At 44.3% G+C, this 14,164-nt stretch overlaps 1 protein-coding gene across 10 annotated transcripts in view; it reads left to right on the top strand.

Moving 5' to 3' along the window:
- Positions 1-14,164, top strand: part of LOC130514501 (dedicator of cytokinesis protein 9-like) — a 52,463-nt gene that overhangs the window by 11,354 nt on the left and 26,945 nt on the right. For 4 of the 10 annotated variants that reach the window (XM_057014685.1, XM_057014280.1, XM_057014848.1 and 1 more), the window contains exons 2-3: positions 9,325-9,441; positions 12,761-12,850. In XM_057014685.1, coding sequence (XP_056870665.1) covers positions 9,325-9,441; positions 12,761-12,850 — 207 coding nt within the window. Of the gene's footprint in view, positions 1-1,937; positions 2,225-6,871; positions 7,144-9,324; positions 9,442-12,760; positions 12,851-14,164 lie in introns of those variants that run through there. The other 6 variants (XM_057014773.1, XM_057014452.1, XM_057014366.1 and 3 more) reach the window with 5 other exon arrangements.

Here is a 14,164-nt window from a genome sequence, read left to right as displayed (position 1 = left end):
AGCAGCCAGCCTGCTTGCAAACCTTTATGGTTTAGGGCATCGTCCTGACATCAGGGAGCGGCACTTCATCTACTGCACGTGTGGAAGGGAGACGGATTCCAGCAGAACTATTTACAAGACTGGAGTGTTTGTTGACAATTGTTTTTTATCTCACTCGCATTATTTCAGCTGAGGCTGATTATCAAACCACAAGGATGATTCGCACCAGAGGACTGCTACCACAGAACTGTTTCCAGGACGTGCCCCCTTCCACTGCACAAACGAGGAACATTGTAGTTGTAGAAACACATTTTACAGCCGATATTGCGGGAACTGCCAGCAGCACAGGTCCAGTTTGCTGCTCGTACGAATTGATGTTATTTCCTTCTATAAACAGTTGGCGTGTATAAAAGACTTACTGATAACGTTGTCATGAGACGCGGCGCCTCTATCAGCAGCTTTATATCGCTTTACGGCTTTTACATGTGGTTCTTTTTGGGAACTGCTCCAGTTGTTCTTCCCTTTGGCTGTGAGCTGGTGATCATGTGACCCGGATGAGACTCAACAATTGTATTACTATAAATGTTATTCAGTTGATTGATTTTTATCTCAGTTGGATCTTCTGTGTTCTATCAGCTACCGTGCATTGCACCACAGCGCTGAACCATTTGACCTCTGTCTGGTGGCAGGTTGCAGTGAGACCAATCCTGACCACCTTGAAACCACTCTTAAGGATAATTTTTCTTTTTTTTTTTAGTTTTATTGAGTTTCGCACATACAGTGGGATCAAATGTAATAACTGACAGTCCAGCAGGTATGTTGGAATTTGGCTTTGGCTTTTTTGTCTGTAGAGGCATCCAGATTGTTCTGTTGCTGCAGGAAGACGGACAAGTAAACAGTGGGGTGCAGAGAAGATGCTGATGTGGCTCCTGTGGAGTGAGCAAAAGGGTGGGTTGTGTCCTCTCCGCCTAAGCGCGTGAGGCAACCACAACTGGACATGAGCTGTGATGTCCATGTTTATTCTAAACAATTTGCCTTTAAACAGCCACAAACTTTCAAACAGCCTTTAACCAGGTATTTTTACATTTCCTGTTTTCAGTCCATTCATTTGTCTGCGCTCACATCTTGTCACTCTGCTCCTTCTACATCTGCATATTTGGCAGAGCTTGCTATCAAGCAGCAGCTAATCTTTTGAAGGAAATCACATCTGTGTTTGATGCCTTTGCCTGGTTTAAACCCTCACGTGTCCTTGTTGTATTCCCTAAATATGGTGAGACGAATCAGGTCAGGGGATTTTCTGGCTCATTTTGAAAAACGGAACTGATTTTATTTGACTAAATATTTGTTTTGAGGCTGCTTGTTTCTGCAACAGAGGCTGCCGTGCACCACATGAGCAGCTGATGCCCTCTGTTTCTCAAGTGAACTAAAAAAGCATTCAGCCATATTGGTGTTTGCCTGATGGTGGAGTCAGACTCTCCCTCTGGTAACTGGAGACTGGGTTTAACCCATTTATTCCAATTATTCATCTAGCTCCCGAAAGGCATTTCATCTTGTCAAGTAGAAACTAAAGGGATTAACTGGCCTGATGCAGAGTCAAATCTAGATTATGCAAATGGGGAAATGAGAAGAGGGTGAAATAGATTGTAATGAACATTGCATCTGAGTGAGAAGGTGAGGCAGATGCACACGTGCCAGCTTGTGTTGTGTCAAAGCTTAACACTGGTGAAGCTGCAACAGCACTCACGCAGCATCCTTCATCCCCCATCCTTCCGTTTCTGCTCTCTCTCTCTCTCTCTCCCCCTCACACACACACACCCTCTCTATCTCACTTGCTGACTGAGGTATTTCCAGGAGCACAGACTGGCAGCAGAATTCCGGCCAGACTCTTCGTTCGGTGCGCCTAAATGACTTCTCTCTTTGGACGCACGTGTCTGTACATCAGCCCTCTCTCCAGGCAGATGCAGCGCATTTTCAAGGCATAGCCCAGTCATGGATCAGGGACCTGTAGGGGACGGTCGAGGGATCTGGGTCTGCGGCGGGTTCTCCTGACTGATGTGTCTTTGGACCTGGAGGAATGGGCTGCACCACCAGCACAGTTGTGTTTGATGGGCTGCGAAGCGCCTTAGAAAGGAACTGTAGTGGCTACATCTGTAAGGGACCAGCTGAGCCCGTCGGGCCGTCCCAGGCAGAGCGAGCGCTGAGTCGGAGAGAGTCGCGCGTGTTGCCAACACCGAGAGTACTCAAGGTGTGTGTACAGATGTTATTTGCATACTGTTATTGTACCACAGGTATTTGTCAAAAGAGGAAAGAGAAGTATTTTCTTGATTGTTCAACTATTTTAATTTGAATAGTTTGTGTTCTTGTGGCAGATGAGTCTTTATTTACAACTGTCCAGTGTCAGAAATGGCATCGTAATTGTGAGCTGCTGATCAAAATTCTCAACCACAAGAGCAGTGAACAGAGATGCTGTCAGGGGAAAAAGCAATAACTTGGCGTGAATGCTCTTGTTTTTGCTGAATCAGCTCTATGATGCTGCTGCTTTATATTTACTGGACTTTTGTCATTATCAGGATTAGATAACGACAAATTACAATGTATTGAAAAAGCAATTCTGCAACTGATAATTTGACTAATAAACACTCTTATTAAATATATGCATATATTTGATTCAATTTAGACATGGCCTTTCTTGCATACCTTCTCTGATTTTCTATTTATTTAAAAGGCAAGGATATTAGTGTGCTTAAATATTTAGTCGTTATCATTAGAGCTGCAGCATGTTGCTAATGTACAACCTCCATCTTTGTGGGGACAGACGTGTGAATGCAGCAGTAACCATCATCCTTCCAGCTCTGTGGGTATGTATTCAGTGGTGTATAAAATGTAGGGCAGTAGGAGGGATGAATCTTCCATCTCACAATGCACTGCACGGGTTAATGCCTCCATTGGCTGGGAAGTGGGTAAGAGGGGGTTGGAGGGTGGGGGGGTTTACCAGTGTGTCTGCTGGAAATCAATCCCCACTCTTCATCCGTGGACCAGCGAGCTTGGCAGGGCTTCTGTCTCTCCGTACCAGCTCGACTTGCCCTCCTCGCCGGTGATTAGAGCGCCTGTTTGTGGGATGTCTTCCTCCTGTCGCTGGTTCATCAGATTCACAGCAGAAAGCCGAGTGGCACTAACTCGGCCTGAGAGCAGGAATTGGGTCAAGGGCATGGTTTGCTTCCTTGAGTCTTATCATCCCTCCAAAGTCAATTAATCTCTGATCAGAGACGTGTTACAGATCAATATGTAAATGTTTGGGATGTAGCAACTCAATATATTTTGGCTATTTCACAAGTTTTGGGTTTAGAATTAAATTACATTAGAATTAAATTACATACATAGTTCCATACATTTTAACAAGAAAAGTGTAAAATATACAGCATACTGTCAAATATATGGTAAATATGTGATAGTCTTCATATTTGGCACTTGCAGTTCAGAGGACAAGTTACACAGATAGCTCTTATATACTCTATATGACTCCTTTTTTGATAATTGTTAATGTTCCAATAGGAAAGAGAAGAATATAATTGAGGAAATTACCTGAATTCTCCAAAATGTAATAGGAGCAAATTAATCATAATCAAATAATCATAATGTGTGGAGGAGATTTCAATCATGTTTGCAACAACATATTTGGTCAGTGAGGTTGACGAAGTCAGAAATTCATCATATAAACAGGCTGGTCAATAATCAATCACCACCACCCTACTGGCTGCACGGAAATTCTGACTTTATCAGGACTTAATCCGGAGGTGCTGCCTGTGTGAACGCAATCATCTGTCAGCCAAGATTCATCCTGTTGGCTCCAGAAAACTCCTGTTGAGCCTGGTGCATGAATGCGTCAGCAGAACCTCAAGAGCAGCATGCAGAGAGATGAATGGCACATGAGTAAGAGAACATAGAACCCCTGCAGGTGAAGAAGAGGAGTATATTTACACAACTGTTGAAAGTGTTTGACAATCGCCTTGAACATGTGTGAACAGACAGATGTGGAAAGCCTCCTGCTCTGATTCTCTGGAGATCCTGTAAAGTACGTTTTTGAAGGGTTCAGATGTTGCAACACGCCTGCATCATGTGTGTTCATTACTCTTTCAATGTGACTCATGTTTCCTCCTCATGGCAGATTAAACTTTGAGTTTCTTAAAGTTACAGCTAAATTGTTTCCACAGCATTGAAAGGCAGCACATCCCTCTTTGACCAGAACGCCATCAATGATTTCACCCTTTTAATCCATTTGCCTGTTAATTCCTTCTGATTGCAGCAGGTCAGACATGCCCCCTCAGCCCCCGGCCACCAGCACAGCTGTCTGAGGGAGCCTGATCTCTGCTACTGTGCATAGACCAGAAGATTCATTAAAGAGGCCCAGTTCTGATTCTTCTCCTTCCACTTCTGTAGTTTCAAGGTTTTTTTGTTTGTTTTTTTAGTTAAAAAGTCCAGCAGAGGTCAAAATGTGGACCTGATGTGCCTCCTTGGGTCCATGTTTAAAGTTGTGGATTAATTATGTACTGTAAACTCACCAGCACACTAACAGTTGTGGTGATTATTTCCTGCCTTTGAGATTGTATTGAGAGGTCGACACTGTTGTGTTGCTGTGTGCTTTTGCTGACAGACACTCGGCTCCATTATCTTAAGCACTCATTCTGGGAACACTGGTTTGAGCTTCCTACAAATCAGACAGCATCTGTATCCATCTTTTATTAGTTATATTTGTGTCACTAAGATCAATGAAGCACTTTTACTTTGTTTTAAATTGCACAACTGATGACCGGCATTGCCCCGTGGTGACTTCCTGTTATTTTTGATGCCTTTGTGTCCCACATCCGACTGCGCTGACGGTAATAATGTGTATTTAGGAACATTTGGTGTCATGATTACCCCCAGTTAAATACCTCTGGAGCAGCGGGATGGTGGATCCTGGGGCTGAGGCTGTTGTAATGGGGCGGCGAGGGTGGGCCGTGTTTTTGTTGCATTCCCGGTTCCACCCTGTTTTGCTTTGGTCCGTGCTGGGAAGGCCTGTAGTGATTGCATCAAACCCTCCTTATGCAATCTTGACGCCCATTTATGGTTCCATCCAGGGTGTCAGTGGTGTGGATGTGATTACGTTTGCCGTTGGCCAATGGGACAGAAATATAGAAAGTAAACTTCATGTCAAAGAGGCCTAAATAAATATGAAATAATATTAAATTAAAAGTGACATGATGTGGTTGTATTCAATTATAGTGCCATATCTGATGCTCCTTTGTTCATCTCTTCTCCCACTCCTCCATAATAAATAAACTAAAAACAAACATTTGATTTCCGATTGAACTTGGCCCATTTCCATGCTCACTGTCCAAAAATCTGCATTATTCTGCCTCTGGTTAAATGCCAGCAACGCCAAAAGGGATTCGTCTGTGTTGACTTCTACTATCTGTTGAATGTAAATATAATGCCGGCACATTTAATATAGCGGTGTTTCTGTGGGGACCTTATCTCATGGCAGCAGCTCCGTGTGGGAGAGGAAGTCTGCTTTTGTACAAGCGCAATGATCAAAAGTGTCCGTTTCAAGAGCTTGTTTGGGTTATCATCAAAGACCCGACCTTCAGAGTGCATCACTGGTGAACAAATGGTGTGGCGCTGAGATGGTGTTCAATCATTTAAAAGAACTTTAGCAGCTTGAAGAGAATGAAGATAAATGAAACAGCCACTGAATAGCAGTTTGAGCAGAAGTACAGGACCTTGTATGTAGTGTTGTGCCCAATCTGCTGGCAAAAGTATCAAAAGCCCTGACGTCACCATTGAGAAGCCCCTTCATAATATCGCGTATGCAGCAGGAAGTGACTGCATCAGTAAAACATGTGCGCTCATGTGCCGTCTAGGTGAGTGTGATTCTGTATGGAAAATTTGCAATTCCCAATTGTGTGTTTGGGGGGAAAAAAACAGTTTTCCCGTTTATCTTGTTCACGCTGCCTTTGAGTGCGACCCATGTAATTCCTGCCAATATTATGGTATGAATGTTGGAACTCCTGGTAATTGATACATCTGGATCCCTCCTTGTGTGGGGCCCACAGGAACATGTGACAGAAGGAAGGGAGCAGCTGTACCACTGACCTGGCCCCTCCCCCTCGCTTTAAGCAAGCGTGAAAAGATAACATCCTCCCCTGCCACGGCCCGCTGAGGCCTGCGTAGGTCAGACATGCTCCTGGGTGGGTCCAACGGGGCCGGGTGATGCTGGAATGTCCCTGAAGCGGTTGCATCAACACGCAGGACCGAGGCCGGGCCCTAATCTCAACTCTGTGATTAGAGTTTGTAATCTGGGCCTCGGTCTCAATGTGGAATCTGACCGGCAATAAAAACATGTGTGACTCATTTTGAGTCGGTCCCATTGTGTGATGACTTGTGTGATGCACGGCGCAGCGCGTTCTGGAGGCTTTCAGAGTGGCTCTGGGTCGTTTCTGCTGCAGCCTGATGTCGGCAGGCCAGATTATCCTCAATGTTTTCATAACTAACCTCTGTTTAACCACTGATTAATCTGCGCTCGGATCAGGCTTCAGTGGTTCTTTTGCGACATGCGCGTGATTTAAGTGTCCCATTGTTAGTTGGTTCCTTTTGATGAAACTCAAGGCCTTTCTTATTTCAGCTGTCTACACAAGGCGTGGAGTCCCTGATCAGACTGGAAATACGGCAGGAATGTTCATCTTTTGTTTGCCTTTGTCGGCCCTGTGTCACCATGCAGGTGGATAGTGTGGAGTCAAATTGCCTTATTGTGTGTGCGCGTGTGCGCCTGTGCGCGTGTGTGAGGGTGTTTAACTCCCCCAAGCAGCACAACTGAGTGTAGGAGGAGCAATCTCCTCAGGCTGGGCGTGCGTCCTCTGCTCCCACACAGACGGAGCATTCTGAGAAAGCAAGACTCAAACTACAGACTTCAAACGTTTCCAAACTAAACTTTTCCCTGGATTCTTCCTTACCTGAAATGTTGGCTGTCGGCGTTTCTTTGGGATCAAGCTTAACGGTGTCACCTAGCTGTTGGTCATAATGCAAGGGAGGGCTAGCAAAGCTCCCAAAAAGGAGCTGGTCATTCAAAGTCCACAGCAGTTCAAGGGTTCGGCCGAGGCTGAGGCAGAAGCCGTGACACAGGTGGCGGTAAGTCATTCGCCTGCTTTATTTCTAAAGAGTTTTGATTTGTCTGCTCTCAGTCTGTGGGCATAAACAAAGCTGATCTGTGGCGGTTAACCACACTCGTAAAGCCTCAGTGACACGGGCATCATGTGAGCGCCTGTCAACTCTCCGCTGTGCGCCCGTTTTACCAACATTGACCTCTCCCAGCAATTAACCCCACTGAAAACCTTCCCTCGGGTTTTATTTTTCCAATGTGACCAGCTGTTATAAAACATTTTATGTGGTTCAAAAGTCACTCGAGACATGCTGCGATATTCACGTGCCCTGTGATGAAGGCGTCCTCGCTGGGCCACAGAAGGCGACTCGGCCTCATCAGTCGGCACAGTCGTCCGGTGCTGCATGGTGCAGTGATGGGAGGAGTGGCTGCTTCACAGAAACAGCTGCCGGATGACAAGGCTCCAAAGAGTTTAGCATACAGATGTGGAATATACTGTACGGCGCTGGTATTCCTGGTCTGGTTCCATTTTCATGCACACATGAAAGCGTGAGCGTTATGGGCTGAGGGGAAAGTCACCATGTGTGCATGTGTGTGATGAATGTTGTTGACCACTTTTACTGACAAAATATGGGGAAAACCCCAGGCGTGGTGATGGGGTGGGGGGGTGCAGAGTAAATGAGAATCAGCTAGATGGATAGTTGAGGCCTGGCAGAGAAGAGCCACGTCCACCACATCCTCAATTCTTTTGCCTCTTTGCACATGTTTCAGATACACAATATTGATTTAGAATGACAGCGAGGGTATTAACACGAGTGTCCCAGTTTAAATTGTGACCTGGGTTTGCTCACATTGTGGATATGGTGGGTTAGTTTAACAGAGGGAGAGACCTAATTACTCACTTCTCATGTATGCCCACACATCTACCTCCATGATTGCTTTGCTGATAAAGTGAGTCCATATTGCCAAAGTCTAGGTTCTCAAAATATGGGCTGGTCCCAGTTTCTGAAATGCAGTCAAGATGTTTGCATGCGTAGACACAAAAAGGATATTTAGGTCATCCTAGGGATTCTCCTGGAATGTGAGGTGTTTTTAATGCCTTCCTACCTTTGCTCACACAAAACTACTGTGTATACAGTAATAACCCGCTGTCGTAGATGCGGATATCTTTTCCTCTCCTTCAATTCTTCCTTCTCTCACCTGTCTGTGCCGTGTAAGAGCCGCTACACGTGTGCTCACATAAAATGTCTGATAATGTCTCAACTGCCCTCTATGTCTGGCAGACACGATGGCACCAGTTCATGGCTGTTATCCTCTCCTAGTCCTTGGAAGGGGCTCAGGGTCTTGCCCCCGTCCTCGGTGTCAGCTGTGCTCTGTTATTAACAAGGTTGCTAGCAACATATGTATTTAAGCAGGTCGATATCCATGACGCTCTCTGTGAGCTCATGTAGCTGTTATCACTCCCAGATGTGAGCCGTGCAGCCGCTGGCCTCCCTCTGGCCGTCAGACTTATCCTCCTGTCTCATCGGCCACAGTTTGTCAGCAGCTTACCTCCTGCCTAATGGACGTGCATCCTCGTGAGCTCTTCCAGCCTCGGCCTGTAGTTCGGCCGGTCAGTTCTTCGGAATTACACGCAAACTAAGACTCCAACGCAGCATAAATCCATAATCATCTTTGGCCATCCCAGCCACATCTGTTCCTTAGTAACAACATTTCTGATTGGACTTCTTGCCAAGCACATTACAAGCAAAAGGGCCCCGACAGAGCTCTGTTTTATGTTGTGGAGACGATGGCGTTGTGTTTGGTGCCTGTTAATGAAGGGCAATTGTAAACTGGACGGACTGCGTCATGCATTTCACCTCGGCTCGTATTTTTCTAAGGTTTTTCCTGTTAGCAGAAGGAGGGCTGATGGACACATCACAGTCTAACTAACAGTGCTGCAAAGAAAAGTATTAGTAAGGTTTCGTCTCATCATGAACTATTACAATATTTTAATTACATTTCTCCTACAATGGTTTGTGTTGCCTACTGAGAAATAACAGTACAGATCATTTCCAACCTTAATTATTCTTACTTCTGAATGAAATATTGTTATTTCTCCATCCAATCATTAGCCTGAATAGAATACCAGACTAAAGTATCCTTTGTTTCTTAAAACAAATGCATTGTCACACGTTTCACTGAGGGTTTGTTTCATTGATGTTCTGTAGGTAAAACCGAAGGTGATCGAGCCGCTGGACTATGAGAGTGTGCTGGTGCAAAAAAAGACACAGATCCTCAGCGATGTCCTCAGAGACATGCTGCAGTTCCCCCTGGAAGACTTTGAGGTAGGTTTCACACATTTTTGGTAAATCATGTCCAAACACATTAACATTGTTTTGACTCGAGACTCTAAACTGTCCCTGGGTGAGTTTGTCCTGTGATGGACTTCTGACCTGTCCAGGTTCTCCAGTGACCTCTGGTATACCGGCACCGCATGGTCCAGATTAGTAATAAGCAGCCATTAACAGAAAGTTGGGAAGAAAACTTTATAGATCTTTATAATAATGTCGTGTTTGGCCACATTTGAACTGTTGGCTACATTCTCAACACTGCCCCCACAGTCCGTTGTGGTACTGCAGCCAATGTTCCAGGGTGTGAAACACAACTCTACATGTGTATCTAACAAAAGGTCATTTGAACAGGCGTATCTGGCTGTAATAACTGTTGTCAGATGAGTGTTGTTTACTTGTGTAACACACAGCGAGGTAGAAACACACTTGTTAATGAAACTCTGCCACACCCACACAGTTTATCACTATCACACATCATTATTTACCCACCCACGTGTTTTCTTTCTATTTTCCATTGGCTTTTAGCAGCTGGGTGGGTTTTTGTTTTTGTTTTTCTTTAAAAATGCAGAAGCTAGCGGTATGTTTATAACCCTTCCACTCTGTTGCAACTGAGGGGTCGGGGGCCGACCGCTCAGTTGCGTGTTTTGTGCACACCTCCCGCACTTTCCACACCAGGGGTGGAAATCAAAACTGGAAATCTGGCCTCTGCTGCTGGTCCTTTAGGAAATTAGAAGATGTATCCTTCCAGCATGAGATGAGATCTGACCCAACCAGCGTGTCTCACGGCCCGGTGGAAATGTTTAGCTGTTATTCTTAAAGCTTCTCACCGTGATGACTTTAGCATGTTTTGACTTCACGACCAATTACTCATTTACTGCTGTTTAAAGCTGCTAAGTTTATCTACGTAAAATATATTTTGAAGCTGGAAAAAATGACACCATGTTAGCTTGTTGCCAACCCTGTACGCTTATGAACTCTCCAGTGTGTCAGGCAGGAGATGGATGGTCACGGGAACAGGTAAAATCCAGCTTCAGGAAGGTGAGGTGCTGGATGAGCATAGACCTCCTGGATGGAGGCCATGGTTTGGAATCTTTGCATCTCTATGTAATAATTCAGATCATCACTGCAATGCTTCTCTACGCTGTCTTCCTGTTGATAGATTCCAGAATTCTAAAAGCAGGTCCTGATATAAACCAGAGATTTTATTTTATTTATGGACCCTCTCGAATCCTCACCTTATCTCAGATGGGTTGATTTGCCTGGTGGTCTGAACCAAAGGATTTTCAGTGCTTGCTGCTCAGTGCTTGTACTGTAGCACTCATTGGAGAAAATGAGGTTGAATTTGATATCCAAGTGTTTCTAAATCTGAGTGGGGTTCTATATATTAAGAAGGTTATGGAGTTACCAGACTGGCAGCTGGGAGCTCGGCATCAAAGAACCAGCCTCGACTCCGTCTTCTCCTGTGTCATGGGAGGACCCTTCTGCTGCCATAAACGGTAACGCAGTCAGTTGTCAAAGGCGAACAGGTGATTCTGCCTGAAGGCTCGCTGATCGGGCCCAACATCTGTTAGTTCAAGCGCCGTCTCCATCAGCTGTCCCGTCAAGATCTTTTGTTTTTTTTCTGTCTGTGATTCCACTAGTTCACTAAGATCAGACTTCAGGTGATTCCCATCACTATTATCTCTTATTAGTCCCACCTTTATAATCACTGCACTTACTACCAGAGTGGAGACTCATTCAAACAAAGCAACAAGTAAAAGTAGTTAATCTGGAATTTGTTTTTATCCGCAGATTTGATGGCTGCGGAGTAGAGTACATGTTCGTGGTGTCAGGCCGTGCAATAGTGCGGTTAGTTTAGAACATGTGTTTTTAATGATTCTGCTATGGAAAACAAAGCAGGATTCTGGCACAGAGGAGGGAGACGTATCAAGGCTGATGACATGTTTTATAGACATGAAGAATGTCTTCTTTTCAGCCTGAGACTGTCTTGCTAGTTGGTTGGGCTCTGAATGGTTAATGTTGGAGAGAATGTCGATCTTGTCCTGCAGGCTGTGGCTACGTCTCGTGCTCATCGTGGGTTTTTTCAGATTTTTGCCACTTATTTCTCCAGCGGCCAGTGAGACACTTCCTGTCACCCACTTCCTGTCCCATTCATGCCTCCGTCCCTGTTTATTTTTCCTGCCTGAATAGTAAAGATTCTTATCTTCTCTGCAGGAAACCTAACAGGAGGAAGTGGGAAACTCCAGGTTTACAAGCATGAGCTCGGTCAGGAATTTGTCCTATCCGATGTAACAGCACTGGTTTATTGTGAGGAACATTTGAGGAAACAAGACAGATCATATCTGACACAATTCCCAAAGAGGCTGGTGCTTTGCCATGATAAATCGCTAAAAAGTTCAGTTTCTAAATAGATGAAATGCTGTATTCTTTAATTAAAAAGTGGAAACTCAGAGAATGCTGACATGAATGCCAAGCATTAGCATTAGTGTTGTCACTTAATGGTTGCATTTAGAATTCACTCTTGCTCACAGGGATTAAGGGTGGTCCACTGCACTTTTAAATGTCTGAATTAATCCTGCCAAGGCCTGATGACAATAATGATGCAGGAATCTTTTACTCAGTTGACCTAAATGATGCTGCTGCCATATTCCACACAATCACACCCACTTTATAGTTTGTTTTTTGTGTTTCAGGGGCACATTTTCTGTTGTTATATGTCAGGTCTCCCTCACCTCATGTGCTCGCTTCAATGTTGGATCTTCTGAACTTAAAAATTTGTGTAGAGCCATAAAAAAATGTCATGAAAAATGTAGCGATGAACATGCTAGCGTCGAAAATATGAGCATCATTGTAAAATTGTAAAAAAGTACCTGTGGGCTGTCTTTCTTTTTGGGAAGGTTTGATATCGTCTGGAGTTTGGTTGTTCGTTTACAGAGATAATGTGGTATCATGAGTGAAAGGCTTAATTGTAGCATTACAGGCAGATGCTGCTTTACTCAGAGTGCATCTGACTGGAGAGCAGTGGCACCGGTCCAGATTCTGGGTGTGTCTGTGGTTACTGGAACTCAACAGTGCGGCCAAGCATCCTGCCTCCCTCACATTCTGCCCCCCTGAACCCTTCAGAAAGGCATTAGTCGTCTCTCAAATGTACAATAATATTTGAAAAAAAAACAACTGGAGCGACGGCCTCCAGCTTTGACCATGAATTTGCTGGTTGACACATTGTGTCCTAATTTTAATTTTGTTTTACTTTCTGTGGTCCTGTTTGCTGCAATATCTTTCCAGTTGAATCATCTAGAACTTTGCATTGCAGATTCTAACTTTGAGGAGGCAAGGGAGGACACTCTATCCTACAGTGCCTGAAAACGCAGAGAGGGACGCCCAGAGTCTGTTTGTCCAGGAGGTAAGCAGATTTGAAGAGGCATCAGTCCTTAAAGGGACAGCTTACTAACAAACTAAATCCATACGTCTACTCTTTCTGGCTGTTGTTGGCTGTCTGCACGGATGTTCTCTCTGAAATTAATGGAACTAAATGTGACCAACTGATAAATTCTTTCCTTGAACAAAATGTGCAGGGGATACTAGGATGGGACACTCATGCTCCTATGTCAAAGCTGGGAATGCAACAAAATAAGTTTTCTGCATAAAAGTCATTGTTATGGTCCAGTGGGGGCGGAGCCATGCACGGCGCCGCTGCTGAGTGGTCGATGGAGAGTCGTCACAGAGAACACTGTAGAAGTCGTCTTTGGTCTCTCCTGATGAATCTCCGCCAGGACAGAACTGCAATAAGTAGTGACGTGACAACAAAGCTGAATGTTCAGCTGATTGGGTGAATTTGGAGTGATTATCTATTATTAGGACATGAAAAATCTGCCAGCAATCTCCAATATCTGAGGTTAGGAAGTGGTTAGGAAAGCTCTCTAGGTACGGACACATTAATATCGATTATTGACTCTAATGTAAGGCATTACCTGATCTGCAACCTAATATTAGTCGCGATGGACGCAGAATCTGCACATCAAATCAGGAAAGAGGCCGGAGAAGCTGTTACATAAACGTTCTCTGGCTTCATTATGGATGATTACTGGAAGCTGCTGGACTGTTTTTTTCTGTATTTTTTCATTTCATGACTTGGAAGATAAAGGATAATAAAGAATAACTGAGTCCAACAGCTTCATATTATATCAAACATCAGGTTATTTTCGGGACACTGGTAGTCATCGGCTGTGAAATAGTCTGAAATAAGACAGAACATCTTTGAAGAGCAGGAGTTTCAGTTTTTCAAGAGTTTCTTGATTTGCGGTTGATTTTAAGCTCTTATTCATGGGGACACGTTTGAAGTCCTGCAAATGTTATTTAAGCTCGCAGCAAAGTCCTTGTGAGCTTGGCACAAGTTTCTGGTGGCATTTCTCCTCCCTGACAGAGGATTTCTTGAAACTGTACACGTTTCTCCAGAATAGATACCAAGATGTTCCCCTCACTTACTGTAACAATGAACAGATGTCTCCTTTCTGAGCAGAGATGCACTCCCCCCACTTTGGACTGGTGGGTGGCGAAACACTCCCTTTCCTATAACAAATTGCATAAAAGTGTTTATCTTTTTCTGTGGTTGTGCTTTTATGATTCATTAAAAAAAAACAAGCGAAATTGAATTTCAGGCACAATTTTCTCTCTAACACCCCTCCAAAAAAAATAATTTCATTTTCTATTCACTAGA

This window comes from Takifugu flavidus, chromosome 1 (genome assembly GCF_003711565.1).
Source record: "Takifugu flavidus isolate HTHZ2018 chromosome 1, ASM371156v2, whole genome shotgun sequence".
Taxonomy (NCBI): Eukaryota; Metazoa; Chordata; class Actinopteri; order Tetraodontiformes; family Tetraodontidae; genus Takifugu; species Takifugu flavidus.
The sequence above is the reverse complement of the archived record's forward strand: the minus strand, read 5'-3'. Positions and strand labels throughout refer to the sequence as shown.